At 43.3% G+C, this 26,798-nt stretch overlaps 1 protein-coding gene across 1 annotated transcript in view; it reads left to right on the top strand.

The window, feature by feature from the left end:
* The window catches only part of kif5c (kinesin family member 5C), an 81,219-nt gene that overhangs the window by 45,308 nt on the left and 9,113 nt on the right, over positions 1-26,798 (top strand). Inside the window, exons 10-19 of the mRNA XM_063214704.1 lie at positions 6,223-6,371; positions 9,331-9,479; positions 13,435-13,601; positions 15,453-15,521; positions 18,660-18,866; positions 19,771-19,914; positions 21,850-22,038; positions 22,922-23,039; positions 25,351-25,427; positions 26,086-26,195. Coding sequence (XP_063070774.1) covers positions 6,223-6,371; positions 9,331-9,479; positions 13,435-13,601; positions 15,453-15,521; positions 18,660-18,866; positions 19,771-19,914; positions 21,850-22,038; positions 22,922-23,039; positions 25,351-25,427; positions 26,086-26,195 — 1,379 coding nt within the window. The remainder of the gene's footprint in view (positions 1-6,222; positions 6,372-9,330; positions 9,480-13,434; positions 13,602-15,452; positions 15,522-18,659; positions 18,867-19,770; positions 19,915-21,849; positions 22,039-22,921; positions 23,040-25,350; positions 25,428-26,085; positions 26,196-26,798) is intronic.

The following is a 26,798-nucleotide window of genomic DNA, read 5'->3' as shown; positions in this document are numbered from 1 at the left end:
AACAGACTGCTGCGGGGTATTTGCCAATAGTCCTCGCTACTGCACACGTTTTGATACTTTGAATACAAATGCATTGTCATATCTTAACATTTTGGACAGGAACAGTTATCACAGTTGACCAAGCATTGTACTGTAGACTTAAAGAGTTAAAGTGGGCAATTTCAGAATAGAACAACAGATGAATACCTCGCCTAGGAGGACTTAACTTGTCAATCAACTTCCTTAAGGCCATAGGAGAACATATGAATGGATCTGGACTGACCAATGTATGGATGGTGGATTGCTTGGATAAGGCCCTGTTGAACTTGTTCTGGCAGGAAAGGCATCCAACAAAGCCATGGCACACAAGTTTACTCTGCAATCCCTTTAGGGTCTTCTCATACCAAATCTTCTCTACCTGTCTTGCTAGGATGGCTAATGGTGATGATCCTCAGACATTAGTGAACTGATTTCATTCCAGTATCAGGAAAAGGACAGACATCTTCTGCATGATATTGCTGAGAGTCAATCTGATGATGTGAACTGGTGGCAGTATATGGATATGGTTACTGTACTACTGCAATACACAAGAGAACAACGTGAAGCTACCTGGGATCTGAATTTTCACTCGTTCAGCCTAATGTTGCCCTACTTTAAGCGGTATGGCCATCTTAATTATGCACATGGTAGACAGGTCATCAGCTGGGAAAATTAGGCCTTTCGTCCTACCGCACTTTTCTCTGTGGATTACTGACCAGAAGCCCTATTGGAAGAAATTAAAACATGGGGCCACGTCAAATTTTGCTCAGAATTCAATATGGCCACCATTTTCCAAAATGACTTGTTTTCATGCATTATTACATTGTACTATGAGGAGATATTCATGAACGATGAACTACTTTCAGCACTATTCTGTCCTATTTCCTTACATATGTGTTTACAAAGGTTGCCTAAAGTAAAAGAAGTGAAAATAAAGTTGGCCACCTTGCAATATCCAAAGGAAAGTGATGAAAATAATGATTGAAATGCACATACAGAGTCTATGGCTGCGAAAATTAGGCCTATAGTCCTGTCAGGGTTTTCACAGTGGATTACAGACCAGAAGGCCTATTGATAAAGATGAAAACTTGAAAACTTGGGGCCATCTATGTGCTCCAAAATTCAAAATGTTTTCTGTTTTTCAGAATGTTAGACTTTCACACATTTTTCTCAATACTGTAAGGCCATAATTACCAATAAAGATTACCTATTTTTCAGTTAAATTGTCCTATCTCCTTACAGACGTGAGTATAAAGGTTGTCTAGAAAAAGGCATGAATATATATACAGGGGGTGGACAAAATAACTGAGACACCTGTCATTTTAGTGTCATTTAGTTCCTCTTGCATCCACAGTTAATTCTGTCGGATGTGGTTCATCCTTCTTGGTGGTATGCAGACATTACCTTGGATACTGTGGCTCTTGATACATCACAAAGACTTGCTGTCTAGGTCAAAGATGCAACAGTTACACAGAATTTCTCCTTTTTGAACTCTGACATGTTACCCATAATGTTGTGTGCATTGCAACATTTTGAGCAAAACTGTGCTCTTACCCTGCTAATTGAACCTTCACACTTCACTTTACTGGTGCAATGTGCCATTAATGAAGATTGACCAACAGGCTGGTCCACTTGAGCCATGAAACTTCCAACACTAAAATGATAGGTGTCAGTTATTTTGTCCACCCCCTGTATCTTGTCACTTTGAAATATCCAAAGGAATGTTGTCAAATGATTGAATTTCACAAACACAGTGGACTGCTGAAAAAAGCCATATTGTCCTGCCAAACTGTGTGTGTGTGTGTGTGTGTGAGGGGGTGCAAATGATGTGGAGGAGCGGGGGGATGAATGAGGGGGTGAGCAGAGGTAGGGGAGCAGAGTGGGGTTGGAGTCGGGATTGAATTAGGAAGTGGGGGACAGAATATTGTGTGGGCGGTTCGGGGGGGCAGAATAATGTGTGTGTGGGGGGGGGGGGTTGACCTGCCAAACTATTCACATTGGATGGGGGTGGGCGAGTACTTTGTGGGGGGGGGGGGGGGGGAGAATGAGTCAGGGGGGTTGAGCGTGGGGGGCAGAATAGTGGAGGGTGAGTGAGGGGTGGAGGGGCAGAGTAGCATGGGAAGGATGAGTGAGGGGGTTGGGGGGCAGAATAGTGTGTGGGGGAGGATGAGTGAGGGGGTGGAGGAGGCAGAATAGTGTGTGGGGAAAATACACTGTAAAGCAGGGGAAAAATGAGCGGGTGATATGCGCACGCACACACGCACGCACGCACGCACACTCATCCTTGCTTTATGCAAAAAAATGTAGGCCTGATTCAGAAATCTAATGTGAAAAGTTTGGCATATCAATAGCCTTTTTTCAGCAGTCAACTGTGTATGTGTAATTCAATCATTTTCTGACAACAATCCTAAGGCTATTGTCTATAGGAAATTTACATCTTTCTGTTGCCAACCTTTGTACTCACATCTGTAGATGGGAGATAGGACAGAATTTCACTGAAAATAGGTTATCATTATTGATAATTACGGTCTTACAGTATTGAGAAAATGAAAGTCTGCCATTCTGAAAAACAGAGAAGATTTTGAATTTTGGAACACATTTGAGATGGCAACCAGCTGGTGAATCTTTTTCAATAGGCTTTCTTGTCTGTAATCCACTGTGAAAACCCTGACAGGACTATAGGCCTAATTTTCGCAGCCATAGCATTTCAATCATCATTTTCAGTACTTTCCTTTGGATATTGCAAGGTGGCCAACTTTATTTTCATTTCTTATAGTTTAGTCAACCTTTGTAAACACGTATGTAAGGAAATAGGACAGAATAGTGCTGAAAGTAGTTCATCATTCATGAATATCACCTTATAGTACAATGTAATAATGCATGAAAACAAGTCATTTTGGGAAATGGCGGCCATATTGAATTCTGAGCAAAATTTGACGTGGCCCCATGTTTTAATTTCTTCCAATAGGGCTTCTGGTCAGTAATCCACAGAGAAAAGTGCGGTAGGACGAAAGGCCTAATTTTCCCAGCTGATGACCTGTCTATGGGGCCCAGTGTATCTACTTGATGAGTCAGCTTCCAGAACCATTTTGTCTGAATTCCAAAAAGGCCACTTTGTGGTCAAGAGATTGGCTCACAAGTTTAGCCAGATTCTGATCAGGCTATGAAGTGGGTAAATGTCACAGGCAATAAAAGAGCATAATTGTGATCACCGAGACAGCCCCAGCTTTGTGTAGGTGGACACTCTCTTTTAACCTGAGATCACACATTGCAGATCAAACATATGAAATGTACAGTGTCCTCCCCATGGCAGCAAGAAACTTCACAATGACGGAATCTACTCACGGCAGATTAGAAACAATACGGAGTAAAAGTTCTTTACAAACATTTCTGCGTACCCGGTTCCTTGGACTCACCCTCCTGACCTGAGGTCACGAGTTACGAGAGCTTGTCCAGTTCTAGCCTGCTCTGTCCCTTTGTTCTCTTGACTACGGTCGACTTCCCTGCCACCACAGAGAATCTCATACAGTACTGACCACCACCCTAGTGGCTGATGTGGCTTCCCCAGCTCGAGCAGCTGCCTTGGATCCCCTTGGGCATCACCGCAGGCCACTGCGCTTGGCACGAAAGCGCAACCCTGTCACCAGGCATGGCGCGCTCCAAAGGTCCTGCATAATGCACCACGAGCGCCTTCGCCTGACGCCTCCCTTTTTCCCCTCCTGCAAGGAAGAGTGATTTCTCAGGGTTTGTCCCCCCTTAGCCCCCCTTTCCCTCTCCTGCAGGTTCGAGTCTGGCAACGGACCAGGAGGAGGACATACCCCAGCCCAGGGGCCACCTGCCCCTATGGGTCTGGCAAGGGAACATTTGAACCTAACCGCTTTTCTGGATAACGTTATCAGGACAATTTAAGGGCCAGGGCCCAATCTACTTTGACACTGTATAACCTGAAGTGGTCTGTCTTCCAACGCTAGTGTGACCAACGCGAAAGTGTTCAGTACCGATGGTGTTGTCCTTCCTACAAGACTTATTGGGGGGAGACAAGGCTTTACCATTTAAGTCTACTTTGCAGCGATTTCATCGTGCCATGTAGGATTCGGTTCCAACACGCTGAGTGCCCATCCACTAGATACTTACGCCCCGTGCTACATCAGACTATATCCTCCTGGGATATCTCTCTAGTACTGGAGGCTATGTGTGGGGCCCCTTTCGAGCCCCTCCAAGAGGGGCCTCTCCAAACTGCTTTTGCACACCACCTTTCAGATCCGTGGAAGAGAGGTGACAACACAACTTGTGCCCTGTGCACGCTTTACACATCTACATGAACAGGACTCACTCTTTTAGGAACACTGAGCAGCTGTTTGTGTGCTTCATCAAGCCCTATACAGGGCTCATAGTTTTGAAATAGAGGTCTCCAAATGGTTGGTTCAAACCATTGCCCTGGCATATGAGTCCAAGGGTCGCCAACCCCCGGCTCAGATTAGGGCTCACTTTACCAGTGCAGGTCTCTACATCTTGTCCTCTCTTCAAGGGTGCAGCAGTTTCAGAGTTGTGCAGAGCGGTTGGTTGGGCCAACCCCACCACCTTTGTCCGGTTCTACCGGCTAGATGTGACCATGTTGCCACAGGAACATAGGGTTCTGGGCAGGACCACTGATTGTCTGTAGGGTGATAGGAACGCTATCCTTACAGGATGCTCTTGGAGTTCTGCCTAGTTTGGACCAGCAATCGGGAGTGATTGTAACTCTCCCATAGATATGTGAACGATTCGACTGAAAGAGACCATTAGGACATGAATATGTCCCCGTTCTCTGAAGGAGATGAGTGAGCCATCTCTCAAGACAACCTTATTGCCGACAGCCGAAGAGATGTTTGGCATCAAAGTGGCTTATTTGCGCGCAACCATTCGGTTTTGACAAAGTGGACATCCTGCCCACACAGTTGATTGGACCTTTGGCGTGATTGCAAAGGTCTTCAGCTAATCGTACAGCTGAGAGTGTGCTCCCACAGAGATGGCTCACTCATCTCCTTCAAAGAACAGGGGACATATTCATGTCCCAATATTTAGTCTTTTAGATAATACTATCTTCTTTGCCTCTCTTTTTCTTTCCAAATCTTATTGAATGACAATTTTGTATGATAATGTGCTTCATGGAGGCTATTGCTATTGAATGCCAGTTTACGAGAATATCTTATTATTAGAATGGCATAATTATAGTATTTTTTATCTTTTTGCTATGACAATTTGCCTTGATGTAAGTGTAGGAATACATGATAAATGCAAATATGTGAGCATTGCACATTTATTTCCATGGAGAAGTGGTACTTTCTACGTATTCGGCCCAAAATCAAGAATTTCGGCGGCCATTTTGTTTTTTGCCCATTTCATGGTCAAAAACTCAAAATTCAGCTTGGGAACCAGGCTAGCTGAATTCAGGGTACTCTAATTGTCTAAGAAAACTAGGTTCCCAACTTTTACTAAAAAATGCTTCTAACACCCTTATAAAGGGCCTTTTTCTGGAAATGCTTCTAGTCTATAGTTTACATGTAAAGTTAAGATAAGACAAGACAAGACAAGATAAGATAAGATAAGATAAGATTAAGCTTTATTGTCTGTAACACATGAAACAGAAAATTGTCTTTGTCTGGCTCATTCTCACAGACATTAGACAAGACTTGACAAAACAGGACATAAAGTAACAGTACAAGACAATACATGTATGTTGAGTCTGGTCAATTGCTCATCTTTTGTTGAGTAGGGCTACAGCTGAGGGGTTGAAGGTCTTCTCGTATCTGTTTTTGAGTGTAGTGGAACACTGAAGCGCAGACCGTAGGCCTATGCATAAAAAGCATTACCGTTTTCACTGCTGTACAAAGAGTCAATCTCATACAACTGCTTAACAACCGGTTTGACTGCAGTTTTTGTACAAGTATATAAAGTGATAATGACTCACGTTGTATAATAAACATTCAATAATAGATCATCATCACTTGGTCCAGTACTGATAAAGTAGAGAAATCAAATATATTTGAATTACCTGTAATATCATTATTCTATTCATAAAGTGGGCAAGGTTTGTTTTTGACACAATTTTCACAGCACACACTCTCATCTCAACCTTCTTTTGTGTTTGTGTTTGTCAGAAAACACACTTTCGGTTACAGTTCAGCAAGATCACATGACACATCTTCACGCTTCTTTCCTCAGAAAAGCCACGTGCCGTACCGAGACAGCAAGATGACGCGTATCCTGCAGGACTCCCTGGGGGGGAACTGCAGAACCACCATCATCATCTGCTGCTCCCCCTCCGTCTACAATGAGGCCGAGACCAAGTCCACACTCATGTTTGGACAGAGGTAGACACACAGATACACACGCACGCACGCACGCACGCACACGCACACACACACACACACACACACACACACACACATGCATGTACACACTCATGTTAGGACAGGAGATAAGGGAGATTAGTGGAAATATTGTGTGTGTGTGTGTGTGTGTGTGTGTGTGTGTGTGTGTGTGTGTGTGTGTGTGTGTGTGTGTGTGTGTGTGTGTGTGTGTGTGTGTGTGTGTGTGTGTGTGTGTGTGTGTGCACGCTTCCATGCGTGTGTGTGCACAGTGTTTCTGCACAGAGTGTACAGAGTGCACATAAAAGAGAGACAGGTGGTACCCTCCCCATAAAGTATGCTGTCAGGCTCCGGTGCTCTCCATATCACTGGGGGCTTATCTCTCCTGGACACTCGGCTGGCTAGCAGAGCACCACTGCCTGCAGCATCATCACCACACGCCTCCCCTGTTCCCCTCAACACCCTATTACAGCACACCCGGGGGGCCACTAACAGCCAGCTTTGCCTGGGCCTGGGATGAAATCATCAGAGGTCTTTTCTCTTTTTTTCCACAATGCTTTTGAGCCATCTATGTCGTCTTGAAATGGGTTTTACAAAAAGAAAAAACCTCACATATCAACATCCATGCAGTTTAACAGCTAGGACGCTTGTATTGTACAAGTGTATTTCCATGGCCATATGCACTACAGTAAAACATGGGTAGAAGGCTGGGACTGGGTGCTGATTCTCATGGATAGAACACGCACGGTGACTGTGCTATTCCCTCAACATCATCAGAATAGTAGTGTACACCACAACTATTCCACACCCCTATGCCCTGAACACTATAACACACCAGAGACTTGGTGCTTATCAAGACTACTAATGAGGAAGAGCTGCCGCTTCTATTTTGGGCTTTAGGGTTTAAAGCTGTTGTTCACTCAGCAGTTACGAGAACATATTATTTAACAGGTCACATTTGCAAGACAAAGGCTATGAGAGTTTCCATAAACACTTGCTGTATTGGTGACTGCTTGTGTACATGTGGTACATCCATAGTCATGTTAATAGGAGCTACAAATTGCATTAGTCATGCAGAACGTGTCATTAGCATCTTGGCTAACCACCAATTGTATTCAATTGTATTCGTGTTATTTTTCTTGCTCAACACTGGACATGAATATGCATTATCTCATCGTTAATATATGAAATATTAAACATTTCCAAGCTTGGGGATTGAATTGCAGTGAGATACTAAAGTATAAGCAGACCACATAAAGTCAGAGTAGAGTAAGAGTTCATATCAGGAGAAATCCCATTGAGTGAAATGTGCATTGTTGTTCAATACGGTATTCTATGACAACACACAACTTTAATGTTTTGGATGAGTGCAATTTCAAGGAATGATTTGAAATCATGAATTGGAGAAGAATAAAAGATTCAAGGATGAAAGCTTAAAAAATGGTGGAAAGTGGCGTAAATGACTGATACGCAACAAGCCTAATATTTGGCACGGTATTTGGCAAACTTAATTATATACATGTATGCTACAAATCGCTAATCATTAATGTTATATCATACACTGAGATATTAAGGGAATATGCCCATGCCGTTTTCAGTAGGGCATTAAAACTTGTTTGCTTTCACAATATATCAGTCAGTCTTGCAAACAGTTTGCTTTTCGGATGGTGTACAAGTGACAAAGGTCTGTTGAAATTGCTGTTAGTTGTGTCTGTAATGATGACTAGTCCCACACTGTGACCTGTAGATGAAGAGTTCTTTTCCAAAACGCTATATCCACCATTTTTGACTTTTTGCATTTTAATATTGGAATTGACTGCTAAGAGGTCCTATCTATGTGAATTCTCGCCATCCAAATGTTTTGAGAACATACTTTAAAACTTCTATAAAAATGCATTTTGCAATGCATTTCAATGGAATGCCCAATACAAAAATGTCAATTTCCCAACATTCTATAAAATGGATATATCTCATTTTGGAAAAGAGCTCTTCAGATATACAGTAGCTTCTCTATTTAACCAGCTGTCAACAAGCAGAGCAATCACCACGACTGATTCAGCCTGTGGCATTCATTAGTGCACACACACACACACACACACACACACACACACACACACACACACACACACACACACACACACACACACACACACACACACACACACACACACACACACACACACACACACACACACACACACACACACACACACAGGGTGAAGGATGTGTTGGTACAGAGAATAATCTGCATACTAATGCCTCGTCCAAGACCAATTTGTCTAAGCACCACTGAGTCAATTTGTTTGGGGTGACTAATTGAAAATCTGGAGCGCTTCTTCAAAATTAGACACATAGTATATCTGATGTGCCTGTCTGTTGCCGATTTTCAAATTAACATTTTCAAACAACTCTCTTTTAACTCACTCATGTTTAATGAAATGGAACACGAAGTCTGGATTTCATGATGCCCCCTTTGATTCCCTTTGAAATAATCTTCATGGTATTTTGTTATTACTGGTTCTATCATCCATTTGACAACACATAGCATATTGTCATGGCCATGCTGTGCACAGACGGGGCCACATGTACATTTCTACCATTTGCTCTTTCAGAACAGACTCAAAGGTTTACCTGGTGTGCAGCTGTATCTATCAGACAGACAAGCCACTTAAATGTTATTTGAATATACAGTACACTAACAAAGACACAGTAAAATTAAGTTTTACCCACCATAAATAAATAGTCATGGGCAAAATTGATTCATTAGTTACAACCCATTGCCGCATATTCATAATGACATGGTTGTGCCTGTCCAATTCAGCCAGGTGATTGGCTGGTCGACTGATCACCTGGTTGAATTGGACAGGTAGAACAAGGTCATTTGGAATATGTGGCACCTTTTTGCCCGTCACTGTAAATGCTGAATGACCCACCATTGATCTTCCCTCTTCCCTCTGTGTAGAGCCAAGACCATCAAGAACACGGTGTCTGTGAACATGGAGCTCACCGCAGAGGAGTGGAAGAAGAAGTACGAGAAGGAGAAGGAGAAGAACAGGGGCCTGAAGATCGTCATCCAGCGCCTGGAGAACGAACTGAAACGCTGGAGGAAAGGTAAGGAATGGAGGGAGAGAGAGAGAGAGAGAGAGAGAGCGAGAGAGAGAGAGAGAGAGAGAGAGAGAGAGAGAGAGAGAGAGAGATGGGGAGGAAAGGTAAAGAATGTAAGGCAAGCGAGGGATGGATGAGAGGGTGAAGTGCCGGAGGAGAGGTAAAGAATGGAAGCAGAGAGAGAGAGAGAGAGAGAGGGATGGCTGAGACTTTAGAGGAAAGGTAAAGAATGGAGGGAGAGAGGGAGAGATGTGTGAATACGAAGGTGAGAGGCCAAAGGGTGTACTAGCCTGGCTATCGTGACAGCAAATGTCTTTGAGAATTTGGTCTGGCTAACTCACATTGTCCACCCATTTCTCTACAAAGGGATATGCAAAGGGCGTGTCTACCGTAGCTTGCATTCATGAAATGTTTCCAAATGCTCCATGTTTGAGCTACAATCAGACCACCCGATCAGACCACGCTTTCTTTCACTCTCCTGATAACAGAACTGGTGCATCATTGCCTTAAACACGCCCCATCGAGACCATGGAAATGCTCAAAATTCATCGTTCTCATATCACTCATATCTCATGTCACTCTCATCACCAGAGTGAATTTGATTTGTTCTTGATAGTGTACCTGGCCAGAGTACTCTGAAAACCTAAACATTGTGCAGCGTCAAAGGTAGTATGGGATTGCCCAGGCCACAGAGGGGGTACAATCTGATACACAGCCTGTACTGAACACCTACATTTTAGACATGTAATACATTCACTGTATTTTTTGATTAGAGACTGAAGCTAGACAAGAACAACTGGGAGCAAATACATGCCCATGCCCTTCCATAAACATTCAGTATGCATGGGGCCCAAGGGCACCCCCCCCCCTCTATTTTTTATTTTTATTTTTTAATCTTTTTGAGGACACAAAAAAACACAACAATTTTTACTCTTTATAGGCTTCAAACCTATAATAATACGTAATAAACTACGAGAGAGTTGAGAGAGTAGAACTCAACATTCTAACATGACCTCATTGTTCTGAAGAAGAGGTTCTACTACCTCTGTTCTGTTCTTCCTTTAGACTGTACCCCTCATAAGGAATTCCATGTGGACTGCCTAAAGCATGTTATTTAGGACACTGCCAACGCTGTCTCCGAGATGCTCTTGACATAATGGGTTTAATGGAGGTCCTCAGGTACACTGTGTTGTCAGTGTGCTTCTTTAATGAGCAAATAAAAACGGCTCCCCTCATATCTCCCACAAAGCTCCATCTCTACCTTCGTCCACCCTTCTAGAATAGGAATTGGGTCAGGCTTTCTTGGGCCAGGCTTATGGCCTCTTGTTCAGCTTATAAACCTACTTTGCCGTTTTGTTCTCTTTTTCTCTGAGAGACTAATCCAGTTTTACCCCTGTTTCTTTGTGGTCCAGATGATATTTGATGCCATCCATCTTTCTAGTCATAACATTTTAAATACAGATAAAAAAAAAATGAGGTTATGTTTGTTGACAGTCAAAGAGCTGGGGTCATGTATGGAAGACCACATGTCTTATCAACATAGATCTCTACGAAGAGTAAAAAAACGTTGTCTTTTTAATGATTGTAATGAGATACAAGCTTCCAAATGAATAAATACATTCAGCCCTATAAAACCATATAAATGCATTTCATCACTATACCACAAATTTAGTAGAATCCTTTTTACTGCTTTTTTACAAATCGTGTCCTGTTGAATGTCAAAAGGTTTCAGTTCATTAAGTAAAAAGCCTCATAGTGGTGAGTGGCCATTATAAAATGATGAGCATGTCACCCGCTCTTAAATGCCTTGGCTAAACTCACAGCAGTTCTCCCCGCTCTGTCCAAAAATGCAATTAAAAATGCTCTTTGTAGTACATCTTCCCCTGATTGCTGATACCACACTCTCACCGCGTGGCTCAGTGCATTGTAGATATCCAGCTTACCCTCTACAATGGACCAGACAGCCTTTGGTTTGCTTTTAAAATATTATCCGTCTGTCTGTTTATTTCTCTGCCTGTCAACCTGTCTCCTTCTGGGTGTCTGAAACTTCCGGCACTTTTCATATTGGACAGTCTCGCAACAGGCCACATTTTTGCTGTCTGTCTGTTTGTTCACCTGTCTACCTGCCTCTCTCTCTCTCTCTCTCTCTCTCTCTCTCTCTCTCTCTCTCTCTCTCTCTCTCTCTCTCTCTCTCTCTCTCTCTCTCTCTCTCTCTCTCTCTCTCTCTCTCTCTCTTTATCGCTCTCTCCTCTGAAACTTCTGGCACTTTCCTTATCGGTAGCCTCGCAGCATGCCAGCTTCCCGCTGGCTCCTATGGGGGCTTTTTCTTTAATTATTTCAATTCAGACTGAGCGGATTATTCATGGATGTGACACTGCTTGGCACACACAGACGCTGTAAGGCGAGACATACAGGGAGCTGATTCTCTGTCTGTCTGAGTATGTCTGTCTGCTTTCTGCTGGCAGTTTTTACATCAATAGCCGCCTGCTCATCTCTCTCTTTGTCTTTCTCTCTCACACATTACACTACACATCATGAATTCAACTCATGGGAGTGGTTCTCTGTGTGTGAGTGTGTGTGTGTGTGTGTGTGTGTGTGTGTGTGTGTGTGTGTGTGTGTGTGTGTGTGTGTGTGTGTGTGTGTGTGTGTGTGTGTGTGTGTGTGTGTGTGTGTGTGTGTGTGTGTTAAATTCTAATCCAATGTCATTGTCATCTGTGTAATTGTAAATGGACCCGGCTAACACTGTACTCTATAAAATATAATTTTACACTCACCCTGGGGCCAAGGCATTGGCTATGGATGGTGTGGTGGTAGAGGTTATGTGAGGACCTCTATTTTCTGTCCTGTTATTGGTATTATTGTGTATCTCCGTGGAGCTCTTTTGCAAATGCAGTTTGGCTCATATGACTTGGCTGCTGCACATACTGCTCTCTGGCTGAGCCATAGGGTGCATTCCAATATGCGACCTTGCATCCTCCACTTGTGCTTGTGGCCTAAACCCGCCTCCTGGCCCTGCCTCCGTGGAGAAAACAATAAAGTTTCCCAGCTGTCAGCCTATAGGTTAGTGGTGCGCACATCCAAGACACAGGTGCATGACAAAAGGCCAGAATACTGTAGAAACAAAGATGAATGTCCGCACACTGCTCCCGTGTTGCTTTTTTATTTTTTTCAAGTGAGCGCTTTCAAGCTAGTCGCTCTTCATCAGATGAAGAGCGACTAGCTCGAAAGCACTCACTTGAAAAAAACTAAAAAACCAGCTGTCAGCCTAGCCAAAACATTTTTTGGGGACTATTCTTCATTCACCATCCAGTTTGCAAATGAAAAAAATGACTTTACAATTGAGCTTTTGCGAGATATTGAAATAAAATGCTGTTGTCAGTGATGTCATCATGGCATATTACTTCTTGGTACGAGGCCACAAGCACAAGTTGAGGACGCAAGGTCGCATATTGGAACACACCCATAATGTGGAAAAAGACTGGGCTTCACTTTATAGCCATTAGCTATATGGATGAATGGAGAACAGCCAACTGGAACTAGACTCAGAGTCGCTGACTGATGCACTTTTTTTCCTGATTGCGTAAAGGTTTTATTACCATGTGATGCGGTGATGTTTTGTGAGCTTTGAGATTTCACGGCTGCTTTCTGAATGGATAGCTGCCCACTAACAATTTCATCCATTAATGTATAGCATCCTGCAAACCCTTAACCCACCATGTTGTCAGTCAAGTGGCATGAAGCTGACGAGTTGAAAGTGGAATATTGCTAAACTTGTCTTTCTGCCATTCTGATCAGGACTCTGCCAGAGGAGATGCTTAGTCGCAATATGGACGTCCCTGGCTAAATAAAGGTTTAATAAAATAGAATAGGATAGAGTCACTGCAAGATCAAATCCATCTTTACTGTCCACAATTTTATTTCTCTTTCTCCCTCTTTCTTCTTCTGCTCTGTCACTCGTCAGGGGAGGCCGTTCCTGTGGATGAGCAGATCTCCGCAAAGGAGCAAAAGAACTCTGAGACCACGCCCCTGATTGACACCTCAGCTCCACCCCCTCCCCCTCTGTTGGACACGGAGAAGACCCAGTACGAGGAGCTCATCAACGACCTTTACCAACAACTGGACGACAAGGTGGGAGCACAGCATCACACCTGGTTAGCAACAGTGACCACGCCTAATCAGTGGAGTCACTATACATGGGTTTCCCGTTTGTAAACAATCCCTGTCTGTGTGCGCAGCCAAGGCTCCCACTTCAAGCTCTGATTGTTGGAAACTGCTGTCACTCAAGAAGTGTGCTCATTTGGTTGGCTGCCTAGCATCTTGCCCCTCTCACAACGCAAATGTTTGTAAACGGGAAATCTATAGGCTTGGTTGAGGTGACTGGTTTGCCAGTTGGCTGGTTTAAAGTAATGCATTTTGGACTTAAATCATGACGTTTAAAAAATTGGACAATTTCATACATAATATAATGGCACTATTCTAACGATGAATGAGTGCAGTCGGTATAGAATTATTTGGCTGGCAAATAGTAATGCATGCTAGGATTGAAATATATCTGCAGGGTTCAGTAATGATTCCTCTGTATGTCCACTACATGTACAAAATTCACAAATGAAGCTCATCTCATTTCATTTTAAAATATCACTGTATCGTGTGGGTAGGCACTGCAGAGAGAATTACGTTTGGGCAGGATTGTTAAGAAGACAACTCCATGTCAAATGAAGAATTCACAGCTTTAAGCCAACCAATCAGTCAGTTATTTCGTGCAAACATAATGTTTGTTAAACAAAAACAAAGACTGTTCTGTTATTGAATATAGGTTAATTTGCTCATGGTAATGCTATGCTAATGTATGCTAGTGATATACTGTACTGTATATATATACCAATATATGTGAGTAAAACAAGATCGTATGCCTCTTGTGTCCCTTGGTATCCATACCATTCTGTTCATTCTGTGTTGTTGCAGTATGTCCAGGGTGCGATTTGTAGGGGGGGATGGGGGGGATTGTCCCCCCTTCTGGTTTTGATACCTCCACAGGATTTTAATGTTTGCGGTATATACGTAACTCCATTGATAATGCTTAAAATCCAAAACTTGTCCCTCCTTCTGGTTCATCAACAAATCGCACCCTGAGTATGTCACATGATGAAAACCAGCCAGCAATCACATAGAAAACTGCACTACATCATAATCTCTGTTCTGACACTTTTTGGGCATCACTACTGTTGCTTTGGCGGTGGTTGCCATGGTATTTGAGCAGCATTGATGAAGTGTGGCTGTTTCTGAGCCCCTCCTCCACACGTGTGAAAATAACTCCCCTCTCACTCCTCTTTCCTCCCCCTCTCCCCTCTTCACTCATCCACTCCTCCACTTCTCTTCTCTATTCTCTCTCCTCCCCCTCACCTCATCTCTCCCCCTCTCCATTCTTTCTCTCCTCACTGTTCCTCTGTTTTCTGTCCACTCGTTTCTCAACTCTCTCCCCTCTCCTCTCCTTCACTCTTTTCTCTATCAACCTCACCCCTTTTTCTCTCTTCTGTCCCCGCTCTCCTCCCCTTTCCTCTCCTCCTCTCATCTGCTCCATTCATTCTTTCCTCTCCTCTTCCACCCCTCTCTCGTCTTGTCTCTCTCCTCCTGTCCATTGTCTTCTGTTCTCATCTCCTGCACCCTTCATTCTCTCCTCTCCTCTGTTCCCTTCATTCCCTCCTCTCCTCTCCTCATCCCTCTCTCCTCTCCTCTTCTCTCCTCATCCCTCTCTCATCTCCTCTCCTCTCCTCCCTTCTTTCTCTCCTTTCCTCATCCCTCTCACCTCACCTCTCCTCTCCTCATTCCTCTCTCGTCTCCTCTCCTCTCCTCTCCTCTCCTCTCCTTTCCTCTCCTCATTCCTCTCTCCTTTCCTCTCCTCTCCTCTCCTCTCCTCTCCTCATCCCTATCTCCTCTCCTCTCATCTCATCCCTCTCTCCTCTCCTCTCCTCTCTTCAGGATGATGAGATCAACCAACAGTCTCAGCTGGCTGAGGAGTTGCGGCAGCAGATGGTGGAACAGGATGAGGTGAGCACAGACAACGATGTACACACACGCACACACACACACACACAAACACACACACACACACACACACACACACACACACACACACACACACACACACACACACACACACACACACACACACACACACACACACACACACACACACACACACACACACACACACACACACACACAGAGTATATGCTGGGATGCACATGGCCATATGTACATATACACACATGCAGAGCAGTCTCCATGTATAATATGTATATATGCCTACTGTCCAAATGCTATGTTTAAAAAAATATAGGCAGGCTTAGGCATGAATACAGAAAGGTATTCACACCTGTGCATATATGAATACCCATTACACACTCACTCAGACAAATAAGCATGAATATTTTACACGGCATGGTTAATAAATACGGACTATTTTCCAGCATTTTATATGGTTTCCAAGATCCAATAGGCACCATTACACTTTTGTCAGCTGTTCCACTATAGAAATGCCCCATTGCTGTAAGCTAAGTCTGCATCCGTGTGCTCAGCACGTCATCATGAAATATGGATTTTGCCTGCAGTCACTGCTTACCCAGCCTCATATCAAGGGACTGAAGGATGGATGGCATTTTCATGCATTTCCATGCAAGAGTCGAAGGATTGGAATAATATTGAAAGTGCAAAGCGGTAAAATGGAAATGGAAGCACACACTGCCTCCTACTGGCCAAAGGTTAAAATAACACCTTCAGTGGCAGAGGCAAGCAAAGCATTGTAAGCGCCCGCCAAGGCTATTTGAGAATTCAAGTCAGGTACATTTATAGAGAAAAATACACACATAGTTTTGTTGCTATGTAATTTTCTCCTGGACGACACCAAAGTGGATTGTTACCATTTGAATATGAATGGCGTTCCCATGACAACAGGTCCGTTAAAGCCACAGTTATCTTGTAGCACTGCACTGTGCTTCAGGGTTCGAGAGCTGCACTCCTCCCTTGACATCCCTCTACAATCTCTCTTTCTCTCCCTCTGTCTCTCTGTCTCTCTTTTTTTTGTCTGTCGAGAACAATTGATTCATCCCCATTGACATCATGGCAAAGTGTGAAAGGCCATTTGAATACAAAATGCAAAGTAATCATCTTATTAGAGGCTGTCATTGTCTAAAACATGCTTCAAACACAGTATAATGTGCACATTTTTATACCCTAAAAATGAATCAGCATGAATAGAACTGGTGGGTGAAATGGCAAAGTACCTTTAATGTCACTCGCTCTACCATGAAATTGTGATGTTAGGTACCCTAACACACACACACACACACACACACACACACACACACACACACACACACACACACACACACACACACACACACACACACACACACACACACACACACACACACACACACACACACACACACAACCAGGGCTGAACTGGTAATCTGGCATACACGGCACTTTCACGGAGGGCCAGAGTTCCCCAGGGTTCGGTACTGTTGCAGTTGTGATTGTTTTCCTGAGAATTGGCCCACAATTTAGAGGGGGAGGCCCATTGGTCCATCACCAATTTTTGACAGTGGATTCAGCCAGTGAAGATATAGTATGAAAGTGGCCTGTGTATGTGTTGGGGGCCTGTTTATGGCAAAAAATCCTGGGCCATTTTTCGGTCCCAGTCCATCCCTGCACACGAGACACACACACACACACACACACACACACACACACACACACACACACACACACACACACACACACACACACACACACACACACACACACACACACACACACACACACACACACACACACACACTTTGGTGGTGTTTGCAAATACGTAATGCTATCACATAAAAGGCAAATAATGAAGATTATATATCAAATCAAATATATATTTTTAATATATTAAAATATATATATATATTAATCATTCATTATTTCCGGAATTCATGCTGTCTCTTCACATATATGTTATATATATTTACCAACACCATCAAATTGTAAGTATTCATTGATTTTCAAGCAATACCCATAAGTGATAGACAGATAGTCATCATTAATAACCTCTGAAAAATGACGACCAAACTAAATATATAAGCTAACCAGAGTGTAGCCTATGTAAACTTACGAGCAGCACTTCATTTATAGTTTGTTAAGCTGTTTCACAAAATGTAAACAAACAAATGCCACCATTAGCTAGGTAGGATATCAAGGACACAAAAATAGTTTAACAAACAAAAAAAACGTAATAGGGTACTGACATGTCGCCCATTGGGGCATTGACTGGCTAACACTCCATGTTGTTTCCTTAACTGGTCGCTCAATTAGGTGGATTTCGGATGTTTGCAAACATTCCAATGCATCCGCAAACAAGAATTCCAAAATGCTACTCTAATGCTAAACTTGGAGTAAGGGGAAAAAAGAGAGAAATAAAAGAGAAGAGAGTGAGATTAAACCCAATGAATAAGGCCTGTAGGCCTATCCCTCAGAAACGTAAAAGCATATTTGAAGCAAATGTGGGCAGAACTTTCCTTGAATATGTCTTTCTTTCTATGAAAGGCACTATATAAAATATTATCATTACGTAGGCCTAGTAGGCCTATTATTATTCGATTAGTAGGCTGCAGGGGTGAAAGTAGTTTTCACATTTTACCGGTGCTACAGCCTCCTCCCCCCATCCCCACCCGCAAACAAACAATAAACAAAAACAAAAAAACACAGACAAAATAAACACGTGCACTTCAGATCAATATCGCTGCATGACTATTTTGGGTGTCTCTTGATAGAACACTTGTTTCAAATGGCATAGTGTTGTGGTATGTGTTCTCTGCTAATTTGCAGACCTTATTTTTTTTCAAATGTGTGTTTTTGGCCAGCATTAACCCTGTTCTCTTACCGGTACTGGGCATCGGCTATAAATGTCATACCGGTACTACGAACCTGTGCGCACTGGTCTACTTTCACCTGTACACGTACTATACTGTACTACACTATACTATACTACACCTATACTATACTATACTATACTATACTATACTATACTGTACTAGAGTAGACTATACTGTGCTGTATAATAAACTACCCTAACCTAGTGTCCCATCTCCTCTCCTCTCCTCTCCACCCCTCTCTTCTCCTCTCCTTCTCCACTCCTCCAAACAGCTGCTCGCGTCGTCGCGTCGTGACCAGGAGAAGGCTCAGGTGGACCTGTGTCGTCTGCAGCGGGAGCACGAGGCCTCCAAGGAGGAGGTGAAGGAGGTGCTGCAGGCCCTGGAGGAGCTGGCCGTCAACTACGACCAGAAGAGCCAGCAGGCCGAGGAGAGGGGCAGGAGCAACGAGCAGCTCAGCGAGGAGCTCGCACAGAAGAGCGTACGGAACAATTTGTATCTCCGTGTATTGTGTGTGTTTTAGAGAAAGGATATGTGTGTGTTTGGGACTGAGGACTGATGCGTGTGTTTGTGTGTGTGTCATGCAACCTGGACCCCATTTCTTGAAAGCATTGTTGCTGACCAGTTAGCAACATACTGTAGTGTGTTCCTAATGGAAAACTGGTAACTTGGTTAGCAACGACGCTGTCGTGAAATGCGGTCGAGAAATGCACCCCTGTTTGGAACTGTATGTATATTTTCAGGTATGCTTAGGTTTGTGTGTGTGTGTGTGTGTGTGTGTGTGTGTGTGTGTGTGTGTGTGTGTGTGTGTGTGTGTGTGTGTGTGTGTGTGTGTGTGTGTGTGTGTGTGTGTGTGTGTGTGTGTGTGTGTGTCTGTGTCTGTGTGTGTGTGTGTGTGTGCAGAGACGGATTATGGTTCCATTGGCTCCTGGGCCTGACAACAAGAAAGGCCCCCTGAATCGATGTTGCTAGTTTACGAATAGATTCAGAGTTTTAGGACAGATGTGAGAGTCGGGAGGGTGCAGGTTGTCGGGAGGGAAGTTTTGAAAATGCAGTTGTTAAAAGTATGAGTTTATCGCAATATGAACATGTTAATATAGAGGCTAGATCTTCAGGGCCCCCCTTGACCGTTGGGCCCCTGGGCCTGGGCCCAGTAGGCCCGTGCAGTAATCTATCCCTGTGTGTGTGTGTGTGTGTGTGTGTGTGTGTGTGTGTGTGTGTGTGTGTGTGTGTGTGTGTGTTTGTGTGTGTGTGTGTGTGGTGTGTNCGTGTGCGTGTGCTTGTGTCTGTGTGTGTTATGTGTGTGTGTGTGTGTGTGTGTGTGTGTGTGTGTGTGTGTGTGTGTGTGTGTGTGTGTGTGTGTGTGTGTGTGTGTGTGTGCGTAGGCGTCCCTGTTGGTGGTGGAGAGGGAGCTGGTCCAGGTGACAGAGCTGGGGGGCCACCAGAAGAAGAGGGCCGCCGAGATCCTCAACCTCCTACTCAGGGACCTCAGTGACATCGGCAGCGTCATCGGCACCAGCGACCTCAAGGCTGTGAGTACCGCTACACTTCATTGGTATCAAAATCACATCGAATTCATTTTGCTGTGGGTCTTGAACGTGCCCCTTCCGTCGTAGCCCTACTTCGCCACAGAACCTCCTCACAGACATCTCCGATGAGCCCTTAACTCCCATAATTCGTAATGTCTCAGACATTTCGGAATGGGTCTTTCCCGACCGAAACATTTGCTCTATGAGCTCACAGTGCTCTTTCAAACCAGCCATTATTAGGTATCCTTACGCTCAATGAATGAAGTGATATACTGTTACTACGCGGTAAATGGTTACTAATGTGGCTCGCGATTGGTTTCCCTGACAACCAACTCCGCCAGGATTTTCCGTTTGGAGGTGCAGAATGGAAAAAACGAGAAAACGAACCATAATCCGATTTCTGGTTTTGGTTTTGAAAAGGGAAAAACAAAAAATCAAATGCATTTTTTCAATTCTGTTGTAAAACGAAAAAACAAATGAACGAATGATACACGGATTTAAATTAACACCAGTCAACCAGCTAAAAGCTGGTGAAATTGAAGTCGGGCTGACCAAGGTAATAACCACTTTGACCCATTTAGTGGTCAATCTTTGACTGGAAAAATTGGTATCTTCTAGCCATTTTGGCTGGTGATGAAAAAAGTTGATTTAGAGCCCTGCTTACAGATGTAATTAAAACCCTAGTGGTATGGTATTACCTTACCGGGTTTCAACTTTGTAATAGCGTACTAATAGTGCTGTAATTACGTCTGTAAAAGTACTTCTACCTCTAAGTAAAGGAAGGATGAATCACCTCACACTGGTATTCTTTGCTGGTAGTTTATTTGGTGAACAACGCGTTTCGCTGTTGCTTCATCAGGTTCATTCTTACATTACGCATATCACCCAAAGGTGATGGGTGACATACGTAATGTCAGAGTGAACCTGATTGAAGCAACAGCTAAACGAAATAATCTACCAGCAAAGAATACCAGTGTGCAGTGATTCATTCTTCCTTTACTTGGATTGCTTTTACTGCACATCACCAGCACCTGGACAGTGGTTGTGCACAGGGACTTAGAGTACTTCTACCTCTACTTCATATAACTCTCTGTTAGGGTGAGAGTTAAAGAGAATACTTCTATAGATTCATATTTTTACTTTTCACTTTTTACTCTCCGGAGCCGGGAATAACATTACTCTTCACCAAAACTATTGCTCCAGCTGTGTTTTCATAGCAGTCATGGACTGGTAGCTAATGTTGATGATTTATCTATGATACATGATTTATTTTCATCTGCAGAATGTGCTTTCCTGCAGCGTTTCTGCTAACAAGCTGTTGTGAAATTCCCTACGCCGCTGAGAGGAGAGTACTGAGTACATTTGTTATCCTCCTAGAGTTAGCTTATGATACATTTATCGGTGCTGTATTTACCTGGAAAATTTACTGTGTAGATATTTAAACATGGATTTCAGTCTACGTAGACTGTAGGATCAACAAGCTCCTACTAGATGGTGAAAATCGACTTTCTAAATGCTGAAATAACACTGTAACCATGACTATCTATAAGGTATCCAAAGGCGCTGAATTGCTCAACATTGGGAGGTCAAAATTGTAGAATGTTGTAATTACTTAAGTGTGTGCACAGACAGATAGAAGACAACATTCAACATTTTCATTATTACCGGAGTGTTTTTGCCCCTCCAGCTTTATCTTTAACCCCTTAAGACACAGCATTATAAATGAGCTGTTACCAGAATGGCAATGACCAAGTCGTAATGTATTACTAAAGGCCCTGCGCACTGTCATAGTAGTGTAGTACTATAGTAGTTAACGCTCAATGCCTATTACAGCGTGCCACAGGAGGTACGGCGTGCATTAAGGGGCTACGCGGTTCAAAAAAGTCCATGCCCCCCTAATTCGGCGCCTATGTATGTATGTATCTATGTATCCAGATGACGGAGGTGAATGGCGTGATAGAGGAGGAGTTCACGATGGCGCGTCTCTACATCAGCAAGATGAAGTCAGAGGTGAAGTCCCTGGTGAACCGCAGCAAGCAGCTGGAGAGCACTCAGCTGGACACCAACCGCAAGATGGAGGCCAGCGAGAAGGAACTAGCCTCCTGCCAACTACTCATATCACAGGTAGAATACACAACATTCTATTACATTACATTATATTACATTACATTATATTATATTACAGAACCAGTACTGCTGACACAAACCGCAAGATGGAGGCCAGTGAGAAGGAACTAGCCTCATGCCAACTACTGATATCACAGGTAGAATACACAACATTCTATTACATTACATTATATTACATTACATTATATTATATTACAGAACCAGTACTGCTGACACAAAAGGCAAGATGGAGGCCAGTGAGAAGGAACTAGCCTCATGCCAACTACTGATATCACAGGTACAGGTGAAACACAGACTCTGGAGGCTCTGGAGGCATTAGAGCGAAACTGAGAGCGACGGGGGAGCTGGAATAGCAGCACGGCACGGCACAGCACAGCGCAGGGCAATACAGCTCTCTTGCCTCAAATGAAAGGGAGGCTGGCTGGCTGGCTGGCAGGCGAGTGAGAGGGCTGGATGGCTGGCTGGTTGGCTGGCTGCTGTTGCAATTGATGGAGATATAGAGGAGCAAAATGAAAGGAAATGCAAAAGGCAAACCCTAACGGAAGAGATAGATAGAGAGAGAGACAGAGAAGAGAGAGAGAGAAAGAGAAGAGAGAGAGAGAGACATGGGCGAATGAAAACAAGAGAGATGTAATGAGAGAGAGAGACAGATAGACAGAAGATAATTTACAATGCACGTCCCTAGAAGAGCCTTTAAAAACCCTGTGTGTGTGTGTGTGTGTGTGTGTGTGTGTGTGTGTGTGTGTGTGTGTGTGTGTGTGTGTGTGTGTGTGTGTGTGTGTGTGTGTGTGTGTGTGTGTGTGTGTGTGTGTGTGTGTGTGTGTGTGTTCTTTACCTTATATCACATGCTGTGTCTGTGCTGTGTGTGTTCCTCTCCCAGCTGCAGGCGAAGATCAAGTCTCTGACGGACTACATGCAGAACCTGGAACACAAGAAGAGGCAGCTGGAGGAGAGAAATGATGCCCTCACCGAGGAGCTGGCCAAGCTGCAGGCACAAGGTACACACACACACAGGCACACGCACGCACGCACACACACACACACACACACAAGCACACACACACACCTCACCGAGGAACAGGCACACGCACGCATGCATGCACGCACACACACACACACACCACGGACGAACTCGCCAAGCTGCAGGCACAAGGTACACACACACGCATACAGACACACACGCACGCACGCAGACAGACACACACTCACGCATGCACACACACACACATGCACACGTCATGGAGGAACTGGTCAAGCTGCAGGCACAATGTACACACACACACACGCACGCACGCACGCATGCACACACACACACCTCATGGAGGAGCTGGCCAAGCTGCTTACACACACACGCACGCATGCACATATGCACACACACAGGCACGCACATACAGTGAGGAGAATAAGTATTTGATCCCTTGCTGATTTTGTTGGTTTGCCCACTAATAAGGACATGATCATTCTATAATATTAATGATAAAATGTATTCTAATATAGAGAGACAGAATATCAAAAAGAAAATCCAGAAAATGACTTTGAAGAATATATTTTAATTGATTTGTATTCCATTGAGGAAAATAAGTATTTGACCCCTCTAGTCAAAGAAGACAAAATTACTTGGTGGCAAAGCCCTTGTTTTCTCATACAGAGGTCAGATGTGTCTTTCAGTTAATGACAATGTTTGTGGATATATTAGAAAGTATTTTTGTCCGCTTTTCTTTGCAGATCATCTCTAAATCACTTAAGTTGTATGACTGTAGCTTGCCAAATGGGAGCTTCTGTTCCCCTCACAGGATTAGTATAGGGTTAATGTTTGGAAACTGTCTAGGCCACTTCATGACCTTGATATGCTTCTGCTTGAGCTACTCCTTCGTTGCTTGGGCTGTATGTTATGGATTATTATCATATTGGGAGGCCAATCCATGACCCACCTTCAGTCTAGTGGTGGTGGGAAAGAGGTTGGCATGCAGCATTGTACGTTTACATGTCTCCTTCCATCCATTTCTTGACGATGTGAAGTTGTCCTGTGTCTTGGCCAGACAAACAACCTCAAAACATAATGTTACCACTTTCATTTATGATGTTGGAGAAGGTGTTGTTCTTGGGATCATAGGCAGCATTTCTCTTCCTCCAAACACATCGAGTTGTGTTAATGCCAAACCGTTTGATTTTGGTGTCATCTGATTCCAGCACCTCCCAATCATATCCTAATCCAGTTTGATGTTCATTGGCAAACCTCAGGTGAGCCTGAACAGGTTCCTTCTGAAGCCGGGGTACCATACATGCACTGCAAGATTTTAATCCGCTGTGGTATCAAGTATTTCCAATAGTTTTCTTAGTGATTGAGGTCCCAGCTGCCTTGAGATCATTTCCTAGCTCCTCCCATACAGTTTTAAGGTGCTTTATCTCCTTTTTTTCTGGTTATTAAATTCCCACAAGGTCAAATCTTGTATGGAACCAGAGACAGGCCTGAGATTGATGATTGATGATCATTTTGTATGTCCTAAAATTGGGAAGAAATGCACCAACAGTTTGCTCTTTAATATCCAGGAGCCCATTTCAGCCTTGTTGAGATCTAAAATCTTGTCCCTGACATCCTTTGACAGCTTTTTGGTCTGTCCCATGTTGGCGAGTTTATTTTTGATTGATTGACTGATTCTATGGACTGATTCTGCAGATTCAATGTGTCTTTTGTGCAGGTTACTATTAACAGGTGTGTTCAATTCAGATAACAAGTTCATTGGAAGTGCCATTTGATCTGCGGGATCAGAACTCTTAATGGTTGGCAGGGGATCAAATACTTATTTCCCTCAATTAAATATAAATAAATTATTATATATTCTTTAGAGTTAATTTCTGGATTTTCTTTTTGATATTCTGTCTCTCCATATTAGAATACATATTATCATTAGCATTAAAGACTGATCATGTCTTTATTAGTGGGCAAACCAACAAAATCAGCAAGGGATCAAATACTTATTCTCCTCACTGTATGCAAGCGCACATGCACACACGTGCATCCTCCCAACCACCCACACACACACACACACACACACACACACACACACACACACACACACACACACACACACACACACACACACACACACACACACACACACACACACACACACACACACACACACACACACACACACACACACCCCTCATGGAGGAAATGGCCAAGCTGCAAGCACAAGGTATAAGTAAATACACACGGAGCTAGAAATCATAACATACTACAACACACAGAAAAGAAGAATACAAAAATCGCTCTCTCCATCTCTCTTTCTCTCTGTCTCTCTCTAGAAAAAATGCATGAGGTTTCTGTGATGGACAAGGAGAAGGAGCACATGAGCAGACTTCAGGACGCGGAGGAGATGAAGGTAAATAGCCCCTCCGCTGGTGCCCTCACCTCAATGATCATCTCAAAGCAAGAAAATCCACTTATATTGTTGAATTATAAATGTTACTTGCAGCAATTTTGTAACTTACTTTTAGACAAATAGTCCAAGTTTCCAAGGAAGTGTATCAGATTTCAAAAAAGTTTTAGAAATACTAAGGCACTCATCTTCTGTGTAGTTAAAATGAATTTATTTTGTTGGGCATGAAGTATTTTAATCATGCTATGCCCAACAAAATAAAGGCATTCTAATTACAAAGAAGATGAGTGCCTTGGTATTTCTAAAACTTTTTTGAAATCAACCAAGTCTGTCACCAAAGAGCACCATCTTAAATAACTAGACAGTTCCAGGAAACACTCCAACTGGACTTAATTCTGAGAAGTGTATCAGATTGTTTCCCTCCCGGTTCCGGATTAAATATTCAATTCAGAATGAATTTGAGCCAAATAAAATCTATATTGTTGAACAATGTTGAACTTAATGCTAAAAATACGTAGAGGCAATGTTATGCAAGGTGCGGCCTCTTTTCTGGAAATTTGAGTTGAACATTTGGTCCAGCACCCTCACAATTTTCCTTAATTGAAACAAATAGTGAAAGTTTTATAGAAGGCTGTGTGTGGTTTTGTGTGTCCCCCTGCAGGCGACCCTGGAGGAGCAGATGGAGGGCCACAGGGAAGCCCACCAGAAGCAGCTGTCACGCCTCCGAGACGAGATCGACTCCAAGCAGAGGATCCTCGACGAACTCAAAGAGTAAGGGAGTTTTTAAAAGCAACACCATTATACCATACTTGTGGTTGGCCTTCTGACTATGTTCTCCATCGCAGGCCAGGCTTACGTAAATCTTTACTGCAAAATGTTCACTTGCAGCCACTTAACTTTACAAACAATGACTAACAGTAAAGGTGCCAACACAACATTTTTGTAATGGCACTTGGAAAAGCTGCATGTAACATATAACACACTCCATATTATTTTTATATTGATTGTACACTTATGATTAGCTGGAACACTTGGAACTTTGTTTTGTTTTGTTTATTATTATTAGTAGTAGTAGTAGTATTCAAGATTCAAGGGCTTTTTTGGGTATAATCAGAAAAAAAAACCCTGCACAGTGCACAATGTCCATTTAACTTTGTCCTGATTAGGGACCCCAACCCACCTGCCAGCTGAGGTGTGTGAAAAAAAAATCATGAAGCTATAATAAAGATAGTCAGAATGTTAGAGCAAGATAAATTAAAGCACGCCTCACCAACGCAAATGTGCTAAGGGAACTCCATTCATTCTCAACCTCCACTGGTCTCTTAAAGGGTAGTTTGCCTGATGTCAAAAAGAAGGGGCTTGAATTATCTCTAC

This window comes from Engraulis encrasicolus, chromosome 13 (assembly GCF_034702125.1).
Source record: "Engraulis encrasicolus isolate BLACKSEA-1 chromosome 13, IST_EnEncr_1.0, whole genome shotgun sequence".
NCBI lineage: Eukaryota > Metazoa > Chordata > Actinopteri > Clupeiformes > Engraulidae > Engraulis > Engraulis encrasicolus.
The sequence above is the reverse complement of the archived record's forward strand: the minus strand, read 5'-3'. Positions and strand labels throughout refer to the sequence as shown.